This window comes from Peromyscus californicus, unplaced genomic scaffold (assembly GCF_007827085.1).
Source record: "Peromyscus californicus insignis strain IS unplaced genomic scaffold, ASM782708v3 Scaffold_12__1_contigs__length_115047231, whole genome shotgun sequence".
NCBI lineage: Eukaryota > Metazoa > Chordata > Mammalia > Rodentia > Cricetidae > Peromyscus > Peromyscus californicus.
The window spans coordinates 85,973,740-85,990,897 of NW_026294413.1; the positions used below are offsets into that span (position 1 = coordinate 85,973,740).

General features: G+C 53.2%; 1 protein-coding gene across 1 annotated transcript in view; it reads left to right on the forward strand.

Annotated features, from left to right (window-relative positions):
• Window positions 1-17,158, forward strand: part of Dnah1 (dynein axonemal heavy chain 1) — a 65,964-nt gene that overhangs the window by 47,845 nt on the left and 961 nt on the right. The window contains 29 exon segments of the mRNA XM_052733658.1: window positions 655-885; window positions 1,991-2,187; window positions 2,671-2,806; window positions 3,644-3,852; window positions 4,068-4,239; window positions 4,853-5,044; window positions 5,411-5,521; window positions 6,184-6,369; window positions 6,658-6,849; window positions 7,706-7,873; window positions 7,956-8,147; window positions 8,341-8,472; window positions 8,929-9,054; window positions 9,834-9,953; window positions 10,066-10,215; window positions 10,313-10,473; window positions 11,030-11,255; window positions 11,385-11,580; window positions 11,891-12,042; window positions 12,651-12,847; window positions 13,077-13,225; window positions 13,454-13,608; window positions 13,686-13,817; window positions 14,408-14,578; window positions 14,877-15,056; window positions 15,130-15,306; window positions 15,835-16,005; window positions 16,153-16,283; window positions 16,617-16,968. Coding sequence (XP_052589618.1) covers window positions 655-885; window positions 1,991-2,187; window positions 2,671-2,806; window positions 3,644-3,852; window positions 4,068-4,239; window positions 4,853-5,044; window positions 5,411-5,521; window positions 6,184-6,369; window positions 6,658-6,849; window positions 7,706-7,873; window positions 7,956-8,147; window positions 8,341-8,472; window positions 8,929-9,054; window positions 9,834-9,953; window positions 10,066-10,215; window positions 10,313-10,473; window positions 11,030-11,255; window positions 11,385-11,580; window positions 11,891-12,042; window positions 12,651-12,847; window positions 13,077-13,225; window positions 13,454-13,608; window positions 13,686-13,817; window positions 14,408-14,578; window positions 14,877-15,056; window positions 15,130-15,306; window positions 15,835-16,005; window positions 16,153-16,283; window positions 16,617-16,968 — 5,064 coding nt within the window.

Sequence of the window (17,158 nt, forward strand, 5' to 3'; positions counted from 1 at the left end):
TAATGCAGCTAAGCCTCTCTTGTTAGTCAGACTCATGTCCAAAATTGTGACCATGGTGAGGCCATACAAAGAACAAGCCAGGAGAAGGCAAGGAGGCAGGATAATTTCTAGTAGAGGCCTTATGTGTGAGAAGACTTGGGTAGAGGTGAGCAAGGTGCCTTTGAGAGCTAAATATGTGCTGGTGTGAGGTGCGGGCAATGGGATGCACAGGAGCCAGAGAGTACAGGGCTGTGGGTTCAGCATAGAGCTCCAATGGGGAGCCACGTGGAGCCACTGGCTAAAGAGCCGAAGTGGGCCAGCCCTGGGAAGGTGGGGTGAATAAGACAAAAGTTGGTTCTGGCTTTGGCCAAGCCCATAGTCCATGTGTTAAGAGAAAAGTCCAGAACTTCCTTCGTGTGCCCAGTTACCCTGAGGAAAGGGCATGGAAGCTGGAACAGTAGGCAGTGGATCCAAGCAGTATTCTGCAATTGGCTTGGTCTCCAGTTCGCCACAGGCCCATCTCCCAACAGCTTATGCATGTGGCTCTGGCTTTGAGTCAGAGGAAGGAGACTAGTCCCAGGAAGCATGTTCCTGCCCTCTGTCTCTCCCCTGGGGACGTCAAATGATGACTCAGGGCCCGGGACCAAGGCCGGCCCTGACCCTGGGCACTCACAGGACAAGGTGCAGCTGCTGCGGCTGTGGTACCATGAGAACTGCCGTGTGTTCCGAGACCGACTGGTGAATGATGAAGACCGCACCTGGTTTGACCAGCTCCTCGAGACCCAGATGGAGGAACTGGGGGTGGCCTTCATCAAAGTCTGCCCCTTCCAGCCCATTCTTTATGGGGACTTCATGTCTCCAGGCTCAGATGTGAAGTCCTATGAGCTCATTACCAGTGAAAATAAGGTGAGTTGATGTTCTACTCTGGTAAGTCCAGGGGCCCCCAAGTGTAGTGCCTAGAGAGTCCAAAAGTCTACACAGGATGAGTGAAAGACCCCAGGCCCTCTCCTATCACCATTAATGAATCACTGTACTAGACTAGACAGTCAAATAAGCTTTTGGCTTCTCTGAGTCCCCATTTCCCCCTTCCTATGGGTTTAGCTAGGCAGCCTATCTGTAAGAACAAGCCTGGAGTTCATCTGGACCAAATCTGCCAACTGTGACATACCATGTCCATTTGAGATGCTATCGTTCTCACCCACAGAGGGGCGGAGAGTTTGGGTGCCATAACCCAGTTAGGACCCTGGGAGACGGGGTTGAGGTCTTCATCAGTGGCCTCCAAGCTGTGAGGCTGCAGTGGAATGCCTGGGAGTTTTCCCTATGCGCATCCTCTCCTCCTTCCCAGGTGGTCCCCCAGGGTTGCTTCAGACTGGTGTGCTCATAGGCCAGGCAGACCTGACTTCTGGAAGCCAGCATTCCTTTCATGTACAGAAGGAGCAGAACTAGCTGTGGGAAGGGTCAGCTCTGTGTCAAAGAGGGCCTGGCACTCATCACTCCAATATTCCAACCATCAAACCTATCTACAGCTAGAGCTGACAAAAAAAAAAAAAAAAAAAAAAAAAAAAAAAAAAAAAAACCAGTGGCGGGGGATTCCTACAGGGGCCTCCCCAAACACTTCCGAGGCAGAACTGACTAGAATCCAAAGAAAGCAGCACTAGGTGATGGGCCCAAAGCATTTGCTGGGGACTTTATGAATAGAGGGAGCTACAGATTCCTCATGAAGCCCTCTGAGACAACGTATCCTAGCATGTCCACAATGAGGGCGAGAGCACAGAGACTTGGCATCTGCTTAGGGTTCTTTCAGCACGTCAAGTGACAACCAGCTTGTCAGCACCTGAAGATATGCAAGGCACAAGACTGAGTTCTAGCCCACAGGAGGAAATCTGCCACTGGCCGAGTTACCGAGTGCGCAATCACTCCCATTTCTGGGTCTGAACAGAGAGGAGTGGGGGGATGGGGGACCCTTCCATGGAGGACAGCCCGCCATTCCCCACCACCTCCTTGTTCCCAGATGATGCAGGTGATTGAGGAGTACATGGAGGACTACAACCAGATCAACACAGCCAAGCTGAAGCTGGTCCTCTTCGTGGACGCCATGAGTCACATCTGCCGCATCAGCCGGACTCTGCGCCAGGCACTGGGCAATGCACTCCTGTTGGGTGTGGGTGGCAGTGGCCGTAGCTCCCTCACTCGGCTTGCCTCCCACATGTAAGGGATCATGATGGGCAGTGGGTGGCATGCGGCAGACTGGCTAGAACAGATAGATGCTTTTCCACCATGGTAGACTCAATGGTGTAGCCCCCAACATAAACCTACGCAGCACGTGAGCTTCTGGAAGAACTGCAAATGGAGCCTAGACCCCAAGAAGAGGCAGCAACAGTACCATTTGCTGCTATGGGAGGGAGGTTGGAGGCAAGCATCCCAGAAGGATGCCTAGGGGAGGTATCCATGGGCCTGCTATCAGAATCAGAGCATGGAGGGTTGGGGACGGAAGGGACAGGATTCTAGGCTATACGAACAGTAGGCAAAGGTCAGGAAATAAGAGAATGGGTGCAGGACCTTAGAGAACCTGTAAGTCCATCCGGGATAGGAGCAAGTAATCAGGTGTCTAGCTGGGGTATGAGCACCCATCATCCATCAGTGCCTGGCCTCAGGCCTCTGGCCCACCTTGACCCAAACTCCTGCCTCCAGGGCTGAGTATGAGTGCTTCCAGATTGAGCTGTCTAAGAACTACGGCATGTCCGAGTGGCGTGAAGATGTCAAGAAGGTCCTGCTCAAGGCTGGCCTGCAGAACCTACCCATCACCTTCCTGTTCTCAGACACCCAGGTGCAACCGCCACAGCAGTGGGCAGGCAGGGTTCGGGGCGGGCTGACCCGAGTGTCCCCAAATGGGATCCTGTAAGTGGTCAGTCCTATATGCTGAACTCCCTATACATCCGCACCAGGTGGGATTATGATTGGACTGGTCAAGAGAGGAAGCAAACCCAGTGTCTCGGGGCTCAGGGAAGGCAGAGATCACTATCTATGCTCCAAGCATAAAGAAGCACCTTGGTACTATAGCACACCACTCACAGGCCAATGGCTTCCTACCTTAAGGACCACACGTTGGTTCCTGAGGTACAGGGGACCCATAGCTCCAGTTTTGGGGGCATAATGCCTCTTTCCAGGTCTCTGAGTAGAGAGCTCACAAGACAAACAGTGCAGCACTTCAACCTGGCTGGCAGTATAGGTTGTGCCAGGAGACCGAGGCTCCAAGATCATGCCCCAACTCCAGACAAGTCCCTCCCCTCCTAGACCTGTCCAACCCCTTCATACAGTCAAGGAAGTGAGGTTTCCTTCTAACACAGGCTGGATGCCTCTGTCAGTTGCCATGGTTTCTTCCTGTAGTAAAATAAGGCCTAGAGGAAAGCTGGAAGGGGATCAGGAAGAAAGATGCCACAACACCACCCAAGACCCGGGGGCCTGCCACAGCCCATAGGTTATATTCAGAGTTTCCACAATGGGGAAGATCTGAGTACAAGTTCAGGACTTATGTGACCACTTGAGTGACGTCGGCCCAGGTCTATATATGGGGCTGTTACAAAGGTCCAGGAAGACTGTTCATGGAATGTGATACACAGGGCCTTCTGTAAAGGCTTAGCTCCTACCCCTTGTCCTTCTCCAGATCAAAAACGAGTCTTTCCTAGAGGATATTAACAACGTCCTGAACTCAGGTGACATCCCCAACCTCTACAGTGCGGATGAGCAAGATCAGATTGTCAACACCATGAGGCCCTACATACAGGAACAGGGCCTGCAGCCAACCAAAGCCAACCTCATGGCTGCCTATACTGGACGTGTGCGCAACAACATCCACATGGTGCTGTGCATGAGGTACACACAGTTATCATCAGGCCACACTGGGGCCTCGGGGATCATAGACGGTACTTCTGAAATGAAAGGTGGCCCCAGGCCTGGCCACTATGCCATTTGGACCAAACTTCTAGGCTGGTCTGTCAACTATGGCATGGGGCTATAGACAAGCTCTGAGTCCTGAGCACGTACGTACGTCAGTGTCCATAGGTCTTATGTGGATCCTTCTCCCTCAGTCCCATTGGAGAGATCTTCCGAGCTCGCCTGAGGCAGTTCCCCTCCCTTGTCAACTGCTGTACCATTGACTGGTTTAATGAGTGGCCAGCAGAGGCCCTGCAATCCGTGGCCACCATGTTCCTGAACGAGATCCCAGAACTGGAATCTTCCCAGGAAGTAATTCAAGGGCTGGTAGGTATCTTGGTGAGAAGCAGTCTCTTGGGGAGGAATGTCTCCCTTTAGGTAGAGGCTTAAGGTCACTGAGGCAAAACTTTGGTGAGATGGCATTACCTGGCCATGCCTCATTTTTCCCATCTGTGAAATGAGGCCGCAAATCATATGGTGACCTAGTGTCCTACAAATGGCTAGTATTCCTCTTTCTTCCAAGAGCCCCCGACCCCTCTTTAGAGACCACAGACAGGCTAAGCCAGAGTTGTCTGCTTCAGTCTCAGAGAACTAAGACGAACCCAACATTTCCCTGTCTCAGGCCCAGCCTCCAAAGGGACACCTTCAGAGTCTTAGGGCTTTCAGAGAGAGGCAGCTTGGGGACTGCGGCAAGGGCTCTGGGCCACAGCTGGCAGACACCTGGGCCCACATCCAAGGCCAGCTCTGTTCTTGGGCTTTTCATCTGCAGAAAGGATTACCTCGACCGGGAGGTTGCGGGGATCTTAGGAAACAGTGAATATGAGGTGTAGAAGTTCTGCTACAGCCCTCTCCTCAGGACCAAGACACAGCGGCTTTGTGGGGTCCTGGTACCTGGTCCTTGCGGAAGTGCCGCAAACACCCACGGTCTCTCCTTCCACAGATTCAGGTCTGCGTATATATCCACCAGTCTGTGGCCACTAAATGTATCGAGTACCTGGCAGAGCTGGCCCGCCACAACTATGTGACTCCCAAGAGCTATTTGGAGCTGCTCAATATTTTCTCTATCCTCATTGCGCAGAAGAAAATGGAACTGAAGACTGCCAAAAACCGCATGAAGAGTGGCCTTGACAAGGTAGGCCTGAGGAAGGCCTTACAAGATCATGGCTGGCTCCCAGTGGTTCCAGCTGCCGGGTCTCAGCAGTCTTTGATGCCAAGGGGACCCAGCATTTCAGACTAGAGCCCAAAGTGCCGCAAAGGGTGACTTCCTTCTCAGTGAAAGAATAGAAATTAACAATGAAGGGAAAGGGCAAAAATAGCTTCTCAGGGAGTGAGGCATCCTCCTCCAGTGACCACCAAGCAACCTGGGGGCCATGAATGACGGCGGCGATCCAGCAGGGCCAACTCCTCAGGACCCTACAGACTTGGTCTCTCTCTGGGCCCTGTAAGACCTGACCTGTGGTTTTGTTTTGTTTGCCCACCCCCCTCTCCCCTAACTCAGCTGTTGCGTACCTCTGAGGATGTGGCCAAGATGCAGGAGGAGCTGGAGATTATGCGCCCCCTGCTGGAAGAGGCTGCCAAGGACACCATGCTCACTATGGAGCAGATCAAGGTTGGGGTGCCCACCTCCTCTCTGATCCCGTCTGAGGATCTAAACATCTCAAAACATCAAATGGCTAGCCCCTGGCCTTCACAAGTCCTTCAGCCTTGGTGTACTTAGTTTTCCTCATTCACAGTTGTCCATTTACTTGACAGATACTTAGGCAGAACTGTTAATACTTTAAGCCAGGTACTCCCCAGGCAGCAGTCCTACAGAGAGCAAGGCAGATGAATCCAAACAGGCCAGGCGATGCTGATGATCACAACTCCGACTGAGTGGCAGGACCCCCACAGGCAGATTCTGCACAGAATCAGGGTTTACAGTTAAGGGCCCAGTCCTCCCAGCACACACCACCATAATTAGCACGACAGCTTTCTGCCAGCATCCAAGTGTCCTGCTCTATAGAGTCAGGGTATTACAAAATGTTCTCTGAAGAAATGGGGGTGTGCATCATTGCATCATGTACGGATGGCCGTGTGGGCCTACAGGGCTGGAACGCCCAAACCTAGAAACTCCTAAGCACTGTTCTGTAATATGGAAGGAACTCCTGACCTTCCCAGGTCTCTACAACCTATTGCAACTAAGAGGGAAAAGGTGGACATCTCAGCCCTCAGAAAGAGGAGGATGATGTTTCCTATCCTTGCCACTGGCCACTAACTGTCTCCCATCCCCAGGTGGACACGGCCATAGCTGAGGAAACCCGGAAATCAGTGCAAGCCGAGGAGATTAAGGCCAATGAGAAGGCCAGCAAGGCCCAAGCTATTGCTGATGATGCTCAGAAGGATCTGGATGAGGCACTGCCGGCTCTGGATGCAGCCCTGGCCAGCCTTCGGAACCTCAACAAGAATGATGTGACAGAGGTGGGCAGCCAGACATCTTCTCACACTCACTAGCCTATCCCTCTCTGGTGTCCTCTTAGGTCCTGATGGTGTCCCCAGGCCCACCCTCTGCACATCTTTTGGTGACTGTATACCAATAAGTGAGGGCAGAATGAGGGTCAGATACTAGCTTCTTGTTCCACTTTCCTTGTGCCGACCCCAGGAAGTCCCAAGGCTCTAGGACCTATGGCAGTAAAGACTTGGTTGGTGGGACCCACCTTGCCCAAGGGTAGGACCTTCCCCACCTACACCTCTTGACATGGCCCATAGGTGCGCGCCATGCAGCGCCCACCCCCGGGAGTGAAGCTGGTCATAGAAGCTGTATGCATCATGAAGGGCATCAAGCCCAAGAAGGTACCTGGAGAGAAGCCAGGCTCCAAAGTGGATGACTACTGGGAGCCAGGCAAAGGGCTGCTGCAAGACCCAGGCCGCTTCCTTGAAAGCCTCTTCAAGTTTGACAAGGTACCTATGCAAAGCTTATGGGTAAGCCAGTGGGTAGGGCACAGCAGGGTGGAACTGGAAGAGTACCTGTCACACCAGTGTCTGCAGGTGATGTGACACATGCCCCTGGGGGACATAGAGGCATCTGGGACCATGGGACATAGAGCCATGCCCCCACCCCCACCCCAAGAAGCTGTCAGGTGGGATGACAGCCTCCCCCTCCCCAAAAGATGTCTAGTGAGGAAACTGGGACCAGGGCAGGTTCCTGTGCCTACAGGATGTCAGCCACAGTCACTCCAAGGGTCCATGGCCTGGATATCCCCACCCCCACTGGCCCTAATCAAAAGGTTCACCTCCTGTTCTGTATTATCTCCCTCCCTGAGCTTCAGCTCCCTCTGGCTGTCTCTAGGTCCTCTGTACATCTATCCATTTGGGATTTTCAGTGTCCATGGGTATCTGCTCTCTTGGCCTGTGCCATGGTTAGGTCATCCTAGAGCCCACAACCCCTTCAGCGAACCCCTCTCCGGTCCAGAAGTTCACTGAATGCCAGTTGCCTGGCCTACATGGGCTACCCCCTGCCATCACAGTATCACAGCAACTGGACCCCCTCAGGGTTTCCTTAGCCTTCCTCCTGTTCCATTAGATGAGAAACGAGAGATCTGCAGGCCCAGAGACACCCTTCTCAGAGAGGCTCCCAACCCAGGAGGGCTCACAGCCTGAGCTCTGACTCCCTCAGCTCTGACCTCTGAGAGCCTGCGAACAGCTCAGTTCCCAGGCCCATCACCAACAAAGGCGGAACAGAGCATGGGCGTGGGAGGCTCTCCGGCACCTGAGACGTGAGGAAGCAGTGTCCTGAGAGCCATGATTTCCACCCCAGGACAACATTGGGGAGGCAATTATCAAAGCCATCCAGCCGTACATTGACAACGAGGAGTTCCAGCCAGCCGCCATTGCCAAGGTGTCCAAGGCCTGCACATCGATCTGCCAGTGGGTGCGCGCCATGCACAAGTACCACTTTGTAGCCAAGGCCGTAGAGCCCAAACGGGTGAGGACTATTCAGAGCTAGTGGGGGACCAGCTCCCCAACTCAGGCACTGGCTACGAGCATGGCCCTCTTTCTACCTGCAGCAAGCCTTACGGGAAGCCCAGGATGACCTGGAAGTGACACAGAGGATCCTAGAAGAGGCAAAGCAGCACCTGCGTGAAGTGGAAGATGGCATCGCCACCATGCAGGCCAAGTACCGAGAGTGTGTTGCCAAGAAGGAAGAGCTGGAAATGAAGTGTGAGCAGTGTGAGCAGCGCCTGGGCCGAGCTGACAAGGTACATGCCCCTCTTCCACAGAGCCCACAGGCAGGCCCACCAGGAAGAAAAGGACTAGATGATGTAGGACAATTATGGGTTGGCTCTCCCCATCCCCTTCTTAGCAACTGATGGACAGGGCCACAGTGGGCGGAGCCAGCCCCAGGCCTCAGCCCAGCCTCCCAGAGTCCACTCCACAAGACTGCTTTTACAGCTCATCAATGGACTATCAGATGAAAAGGTTCGCTGGCAGGAGACTGTGGAGAACCTGGAGAACATGCTTGACAACATCTCTGGTGATGTGCTGGTGGCTGCTGGCTTTGTGGCCTACCTGGGCCCCTTCACGGTAAAGAGCCCCCCACCCTACCCCTGATCAGATTCATCCCACAAAGAGACCCTCCTTTGAGGCCTTACCTCTGTGAGGGCGACCTTTGGAGTGCCTCTCCTTCCCTTCCTCGCGCAGCATGCAGATGCTGAGCAGGTCCATAGCTGTGCGCACAAGTCAGAAGAGCCCCCTTGAGAGTGTGAAAAGGCTCGCACATGCGCCAGACGCTGCTCTAATGCCTCGCTGGGTGTCCCGTCAATCCTCACAGCCATCTTTTGGGAAGACATTGCAGGCATGACAGCTTTCCTAGACAAGGGTCCATGGTGTGTGGATCCAAGCAGGTCTGGAGTGTCTATAATGTCTAGCTCTACATCTGAGCTTTGACTTTTGCATGCCTGTACCGAGCAGTGTTGTGGCTGGAGGTGAGGAGGACACTGTGGGTCTGGTGCGGTGGCCGTAACTTTTACGTCTCCCCAGGGCCAGTACCGCACCACACTCTATGACCAGTGGGTCAAGCAGCTCACGGTTCACCACGTCCCGCACACCTCCAAGCCCACACTGGTTGCAACACTGGGAAACCCGGTGAAGATCCGTTCCTGGCAGGTGACTATCTGGAGATGGCAGGGTGTGCTTCCGGCTGGGCCTCCTTTCCACTCCCCTTTCCCAAGCCCAACTCATGGACGCCTCCTCCGGGCCCTCCTGGGTGCAGCAAGAGGGTGGTGAGGGAAAAAGAGGGAAGAACCAGGCCAGGGGTGTCACAGGTGCTAGCAGCTGTAGGGTGTTTGGGGGTGAGGTTGGCTCTGGCCGTCCTGGATCTCGCTCTGTGACCAGCCTGGCCTCCAGCTCACAGAGATCCACCTGTCTCGGCGTCCCGAGTGCTGGGATTAAAGGTGTGCGCCACCACCGCCCGGCTATGGTAGAGGTTTCTAAAAAAAAAAAAAAAGAAAGAAAGAAAAAAGAAAGGAAAGAAGAAAGAAAGAGAGAGAGATTGAGAGAGAGAAAGAGAGAGAGAGAGAGAGAGAGAGAGAGAGAGAGAGAGAGAGAGAGAGAAAGTCATGTCTGAGCTAGGCCCAAAAGGCAAAGAGAGAGGCCAAGCATGGGCAAATGCAAGAAGGGCCAATGGGACAGGGGTACCATGGAGGTGATGTCACTAAGCAAGTATGTAGAGGGCACGTGGACAGAAAGGCCCAGCAAAGGAGGAGCAGAAGAGAGTCCTGGAGACAGGACCTTACCCACACTGCCACCTGTATCCCTCAAGTTCCCCATCCAAAGCATACAACAAAGAGAAGTCTACATCCAGAACAGAGTTGGGAGTAGCTAATGTCCCAGCCCGCTGTGCTCAGATGAGAACCCTGACTCAGCATGGCGTCTGCTGCCCACAGATCGCTGGCCTCCCCAATGACACTCTGTCAGTGGAGAATGGGGTCATCAATCAGTACTCCCAGCGTTGGACCCACTTCATTGACCCTCAGAGTCAGGCTAACAAGTGGATCAAGAACATGGTAAGCAGATCCCCTAATGCTGCCTCCTCGGGCAGGCTCAGCCAGTGCTATCGAAGCGACTGAGCCTTGGGCCGGCTCTAAGCTCCCATAACCCCACCTTCTTCTCCTGCAGGAGAAAGACAATGGGCTGGATGTGTTCAAGCTGAATGACCGTGACTTCCTGCGCAGCATGGAGAACGCTATCCGCTTCGGCAAGCCATGCCTTCTAGAGAACGTGGGTGAGGAGCTGGATCCCGCACTGGACCCTGTACTGCTCAAGCAGGTAGGTCTGTCGAGGAAGGGGAAGCTAAGGACTAGAGGCCTGCGCCGGGAGCCATCCACACGCCAACCACAGTGCCCGCCCATCCTGCCCACCACAGACTTACAAGCAGCAAGGGAATACAGTGCTGAAGTTGGGAGACACAGTGATCCCCTACCATGAGGACTTCAGGATGTACATTACCACCAAACTGCCCAACCCTCACTATACGCCAGAGATTTCCACCAAACTCACTCTCATCAACTTTACATTGTCACCCAGGTAAGCCTCCACCCAAGAGAACACAAGCATCAGCTGTCCCTTGGCCATCTCTTGGCCATCTCTTGGCCATCCCTAAGCTGCAGGACTCAAGAGGTCTGTCTTTCCTGCTTAGCAGCCCCATCAGCTTCCTCCCAGGTACTCTGGCATCCCAAGGTTTTCCAGACCCTCCACTGGTCCCTCTTACTTCATTTCCACCTAACAGTATTCCTCATCCCCCCCCGCCCCCCCCCCCCCCCACACACACAGAGTCTTGCTACATACTAAAACCTCCATTTGAGTAGCTACAAGCAGTGGGAAGGGAAACAGACACTCTGACGCCTTCTCTTACTTGGTCATTCATAGCCCCCTTTGCCAAAGAAGAGCTCAGGATCTAGCTGGCCGACCCCTGCTGTCCAAGGTCTCACTGACAGCCCTTGGTCTGAAAGCAGCCCTGCACCAGTCCCACAGACTGAGGCTGACAGGGGTAGCGGTGCTGGGCTCTTGATAGCTAAGTGTGGGCTAACGCTGACCCCTGGAGTTCCCCAGGTGCTATAAGCGTGGTCTTCCACCCCGGCAGCGGCCTAGAGGACCAGCTACTGGGCCAGGTAGTGGCCGAGGAACGACCTGATCTAGAAGAGGCCAAGAACCAGCTGATTGTCAGTAATGCCAAGATGCGCCAAGAGCTAAAGGACATTGAAGACCAGATACTGTACCGCCTCAGCTCCTCCGAGGGTAACCCTGTAGATGACATGGAACTTATCAAGGTGCTAGAGGCTTCCAAGATGAAGGCTGCCGAGATCCAGGTTGGGAACTGCCTTCCCACCAACCTGACCCCCCCACACGTCCCCCCCAGCCCTGCTTCAATCTACCTTCACGTACTGCTCTCTGCAGCCCCCCTGAACCTAACACCTTGCCTTTGCCCCTCTCTCCAGGCTAAGGTCAGGATTGCAGAGCAGACAGAGAAGGACATTGACCTCACACGCATGGAGTACATCCCTGTGGCTGTCCGCACCCAGATCCTCTTCTTCTGTGTGTCAGACCTGGCTAATGTGGACCCCATGTACCAGTACTCCCTCGAGTGGTTCCTCAACATCTTCCTCTCAGGCATCGCCAACTCAGAGAGGGCAGGTAGCTCTGGCACACTGGCACAACAAGCCCACTCGGAAGTGGATGGAACGCTTATGGGCACATTTCTATGGTGGAGCACACATATGAGCCCTCGTCTCTGTCCACTCTTACATCATACACTCATGATACCGAAGAAGACATCACCTCCCATCCCTACCCTACTTAGAGCCCCTTTACTGGAAACCCTAGCTGTCCAGGGAGATGCACAGACTACCCTGATAGCTGCTGGGAGTCTTTCGAGGATGGGCTAGACCCTAAGACTATCTCTTCCATTTCCCCATGCTCTGCCACCACTTCTCCTACCCTGTAGACAACCTGAAGAAGCGCATCAGCAACATCAACCGCTACCTAACCTACAGCCTCTACAGCAATGTCTGCCGCAGCCTCTTCGAGAAGCACAAACTGATGTTCGCCTTCCTGCTCTGCGTCCGTATTATGATGAATGAGGGCAAGATCAACCAGGTGCAGAAGCAGGCAGACGGCTCAGGGACTGTCTGTCTGGGGGTGACCCCATTGTGGGCCTGAGAGCACAGCATAGGTATTACGGGAAGGCCAGAAATAAGGGCATAGCACAATTAAAAGGGACAGAGGTCTTTGGAAGCACAATTCCTTGCTTAAATATACCAGGGATCTCTGGGTTATATGGCCTAAATGATGCTATGAACACAGGTCTTCTAAGAGCCTTAAATGTGCTGCTGAGCAGAGACTGTCCCCAGAGACAAACTGTCCTGAGCCTCCCATACTAGTTTAGTCAGGAGCTTCCATGGACCTCATGTCCAAGAAAGGGCAGAAGAGTAGACACTCAGCCGGGTGGTGGTGGCGCACGCCTTTAATCCCAGCACTCGGGAGGCAGAGGCAGGCGGATCTTTGTGAGTTCGAGGCCAGCCTGGTCTACAGAGCGAGATCCAGGAAAGGCGCAAAGCTACACAGAGAAACCCTGTCTTGTAAAACTAAAAAAAAAAAAAAAAGAGTACACACTAAGAGTAACCCAGTTTCTCAGGTGAGGTACCTAGAGACACAAAGGAGCTGTCTACAGGGTGTAGGCACCAACTTGACCTGTACTCTGCTAGGCTGAGTGGCGCTACCTCCTGTCTGGAGGTTCCATCCAAACCATGACTGAAAACCCTGCACCAGACTGGCTATCGGACCGAGCCTGGCGAGACATCTTGGCACTTTCAAACCTGCCAGCCTTTACCCTGTTCCCATCTGGCTTTGTGAAGCACCTCTCAGAATTCCAGGTCATCTTTGACAGCATGGAGCCTCACCGGTGAGCTGGATCCCAGACTATGCTACTAGGAACACAAGAGAAGACCCCAGGAACAGGCTTGCCCAGAGGCCTTCTCTGAAAGATTACCTAGCACTGCCCTGCATCTATGGCCAAGCCTCCCTGTGCTTCTAGCCCTGTTCTCTTGGGAAACCCCACCCCTTCTGGCCAAGTCGCTGGGCCAGTGGTTTCCCATGGGCTGGCTCTCAGGGAAATGTGGGCTTTGTTGCAGGGAACTCTTGCCTGGCATGTGGAACACATACCTGGATGAGTTCCAGAAACTGCTTGTTCTCCGTTGCCTGCGTGGGGACAAGGTTACTAATGCCATGCAGGACTTTGTGGCCAACCACCTGGAACCCCGTTTCATTGAGCCCCAGGCAAGTGCTGATCTCCAGGCAGAGCTGGTATCCTGGGTCTCCCGGACATGGCTGCCTTGAGGACTACCTTTCAGCCCTGTCCAGGCTAGAACTCTTGAACAGGGACAGTCTAAGATCTAGAAGGCCCTTCTGGAACTGCTCCAGGAACCTCAGGAGCCCTTGCCCTTGCCCTGAACCCTGTCTCTCACCATCCCCATCTGGTCTCAGCATCTCTCCCTGTCCTTCCAGACAGCCAACCTGTCTGTGGTGTTCAAAGAGTCCAACTCCACGACACCACTCATATTTGTACTGTCACCGGGCACGGACCCTGCCGCTGACCTCTACAAGTTTGCAGAAGAAATGAAGTTCTCCAAGAAGCTCTCTGCCATCTCCCTGGGCCAGGGCCAGGTAAGGGTAAGGCAGGGAAGGAGTAGTAGGCTGGGGAGGATGAGTAGCTGTCCCCACTCAATGTTCCCGTCCTACAGGGCCCTCGGGCAGAAGCCATGATGCGCAGCTCCATAGAGAGGGGCAAGTGGGTCTTCTTTCAGAACTGCCACTTGGCACCAAGCTGGATGCCAGCCCTGGAGCGTCTCATCGAGCACATCAATCCTGACAAGGTGTGCCATGCTGCCTGTCATTGGGTCCTTCTCAGTGAAAGGAGTAATTAAACCACCCACCAAGGACTGAGGGTGCTTAAAAGAAATAGTCCCACAAAGCTTGCAGTCCAAACCCAGATACATAGCCTATGTACCACGATGCAACTACATTATTCTGGACTGTTGCTGTTGTTGTTTGTTTGTTTGTTTGTTTGTTTTTCAAGACAGGGTTTCTCTGTGTAACAGCCTTGACTGTCCTGGAACTCACTCTGTAGCCCAGGCTGGCCTCAAACTCAGAGAGCCTCCTGCCTCTGCCTCCCAAGTGCTGGGATTAAAGGCGTGGGCCACCACCACCTGGCTATTCTGGATTATTAACTAGATTATTGGCCCTCCAAACTGCTGAGTCTCAGGAGGTTGGTGACCTCCCTAAGGCTACCCAGCACAGACTGGTGACCCTAGGATTTGCCAAGCTCTGTTCTTAGCCAGTTGTCCCATAGCCGTAGATCCTAACCAACTCAGGGAAGGAGTAAGTCAGAGGGTGAGGGTGAGTTTCTGGATAAGAAGAAACCTAAGCCAAGGTCTTTGTGCTCATGAGGTGCTGTGGCCACCAGGTACATCGGGACTTCCGCCTGTGGCTCACCAGCCTCCCCAGCAACAAGTTCCCAGTGTCCATCCTGCAAAACGGCTCCAAAATGACTATTGAACCACCACGTGGTGTCAAAGCCAACCTGCTGAAGTCCTACAACAGCCTCAGTGATGACTTCCTCCACTCCTGTCAAAAGGTGAGGCACCAGCTGGAGAGAAGATGGCTCAGTGGTTAAGACCACTGGTTGCTCTTCCAGAGAACTCAGTTCAATTTCCAGCATCCACATCAGGCAGTTTACAGTGACCTAGGACTCCAGCTTCATGAGGATCTCATACCTCTGGCCTCTGTGAGCAATAGCACTCATGTGCACATACCCACATACTCATACACATAATTAAAAATAATTTTTAATGTTTTAAGTGAGGTACATTCTAAGTTCCCACCTACCTATTCCATCCCTTCCTCTTATGATCCTATCCCTTTCTGTCCTGCAGGTAGTGGAGTTCAAGTCCCTGCTGCTATCTCTGTGCTTGTTTCATGGGAATGCACTTGAACGCCGTAAATTTGGGCCCCTGGGCTTCAACATCCCCTATGAGTTCACAGATGGAGACCTGCGCATCTGCATCAGCCAGCTCAAGATGTTCCTAGATGAATATGATGATATCCCCTATAAGGTAGGCAGGAGGCAGGCTGGGGGCCACTGACTTGGGCACCTATAATAGGGACCTTTTCTCACCTACCACATAGGTTCTCAAGTACACAGCCGGAGAGATCAACTACGGTGGCCGTGTCACTGATGACTGGGACCGCCGCTGTGTCATGAACATCCTAGAAGATTTCTACAACCCTGCTGTGCTCTCTTCTGAGCACAGCTACAGTGACTCTGGCATCTATCACCAGATCCCACCCACCTATGACCTCAATGTGAGTCCACAGAGGGCACCAGAGGGGTTCCTGGAGTCCCATGGAACCTTGATGCAGAGGACAGTAGAAAGTAGGTGCCCTCCAGAACACCTCTCTAATGAAAATCCCACCCTACAGCAAGGAACAGTCAGTCACATCCAGTGGAGGCCAGCTTCTGTGAGGGGAGGTAAACCCTGCCTCACCCATTCCAAGTATCACTCGGTGTTATGGGACTACGTGTGGGGGTAGGGACACGCTCTGAAGACATACTTCTAGGGTAATGGAGGAAGCAGCCTGTACTGAGGCTAGGTTGGGTGAGTGCCAGTACCTGTGGCAAGAGGGAGCATGTTAGGTTTGAGCAGCTGGAGAGAGAGACAAGGAGAGGGATGGCAGTAAATGGCTGAGAGGAAAGCAATAGCCATGATCTGCAGCATCACAGAGACCATTTCAGTTCTAAAACAACAGGAAGGTGAACTGGGAAGGGAGGCCTTGACTCGGAAGGCTGGAGAGCAAGCCAAGGCCTTCAGTTTCAACCTTCTTGCTTCCTAGGGCTATCTCTCCTACATCAAGAGCCTTCCACTCAATGATATGCCTGAGATCTTCGGTCTGCATGACAATGCCAACATCACCTTTGCCCAGAATGAGACTTTCGCCCTATTCAGTGCCATTCTCCAGCTGCAGCCCAAATCATCCTCTGTGGGCGGCCAGAGCCGGGAGGAGGTGGGTGGTAGTAGTAGAGGGAGAGGGTCAAGGTCTGGGCAAGGCCAGGCTGCCCCATCCTGCCTACACCTGTGGACAGAACTCTTGAAGTAAAATCCTGCTGTGGCTAGGGGTAGCCAGCCTCATCCTATCTTTTTGTCCCTACAGTTAGTAGAAGATGTGGCTCAGGACATTCTGCTCCAGATCCCTGAGCCTATTGAGTTGCAAGAAGTGATAAACAAATACCCTGTGCTATATGAGGAGTCAATGAACACAGTGCTGGTACAAGAGGTCATTAGGTAATTTCTTGCCACACTTTTGCCAACCCAGTCAGGGGCCACTGTGCTATAGAGAAATGACAACAGGTGCCATTCACCAGCTGTCATGCTAAGTACTAAACATCTGTCTTCTAATTCAACTGCTTATTTCCATTTTATAGAGGAATAAACAGAGGCCCCAAGGTTGACTGTCTTAAATCACATATTTACTAAGGGCCAGAGCTGGGATTGTACCCAGAATGCCTCACCCAGTTCTACAGTTAGCTTGCCTGTCATATCTATGGTCCCAGAGGGAAGGGCATAGGTACTGCCACAGATCCCCTGCCCACTAATACCTTGCCACTGCCCCCACAGGTACAACAAGCTCCTAGTGGTGATCACACAGACACTTAGTGACATGCTCAAGGCACTCAAGGGGCTAGTGGTAATGTCCTTAGAGCTGGAGCTGATGTCCACCAGCCTGTACAACAACACTGTGCCCGAGCTCTGGAACTCTAAGGCTTACCCATCACTCAAGCCACTGGCTTCATGGATCATGGACCTGCTGCAGCGCCTGAACTTCGTGGAGTGCTGGATCAAAGATGGCATTCCACCTGTCTTCTGGATCAGCGGCTTCTTCTTCCCTCAGGCTTTCCTAACGGGCACTCTGCAGAACTTCGCCCGAAAGTTCATCATCTCTATCGACACTATCACTTTTGACTTCAAGGTCTGAACACAGGTTGGGTAAGGGGTGCATTGTGGCCATAATTACCTAAAAGTTGGAGCAATACTGAATAGGAGGTGAAAAGACCCAGGCCAGGAGCCCCAGAGTTATTTAGAGGGGCAGGGCAGACTACAGGCCACAGATTAAAATGGCAGATAGGTGATGGGCAGGCAGCAGCTTTCAGGAGGAAATT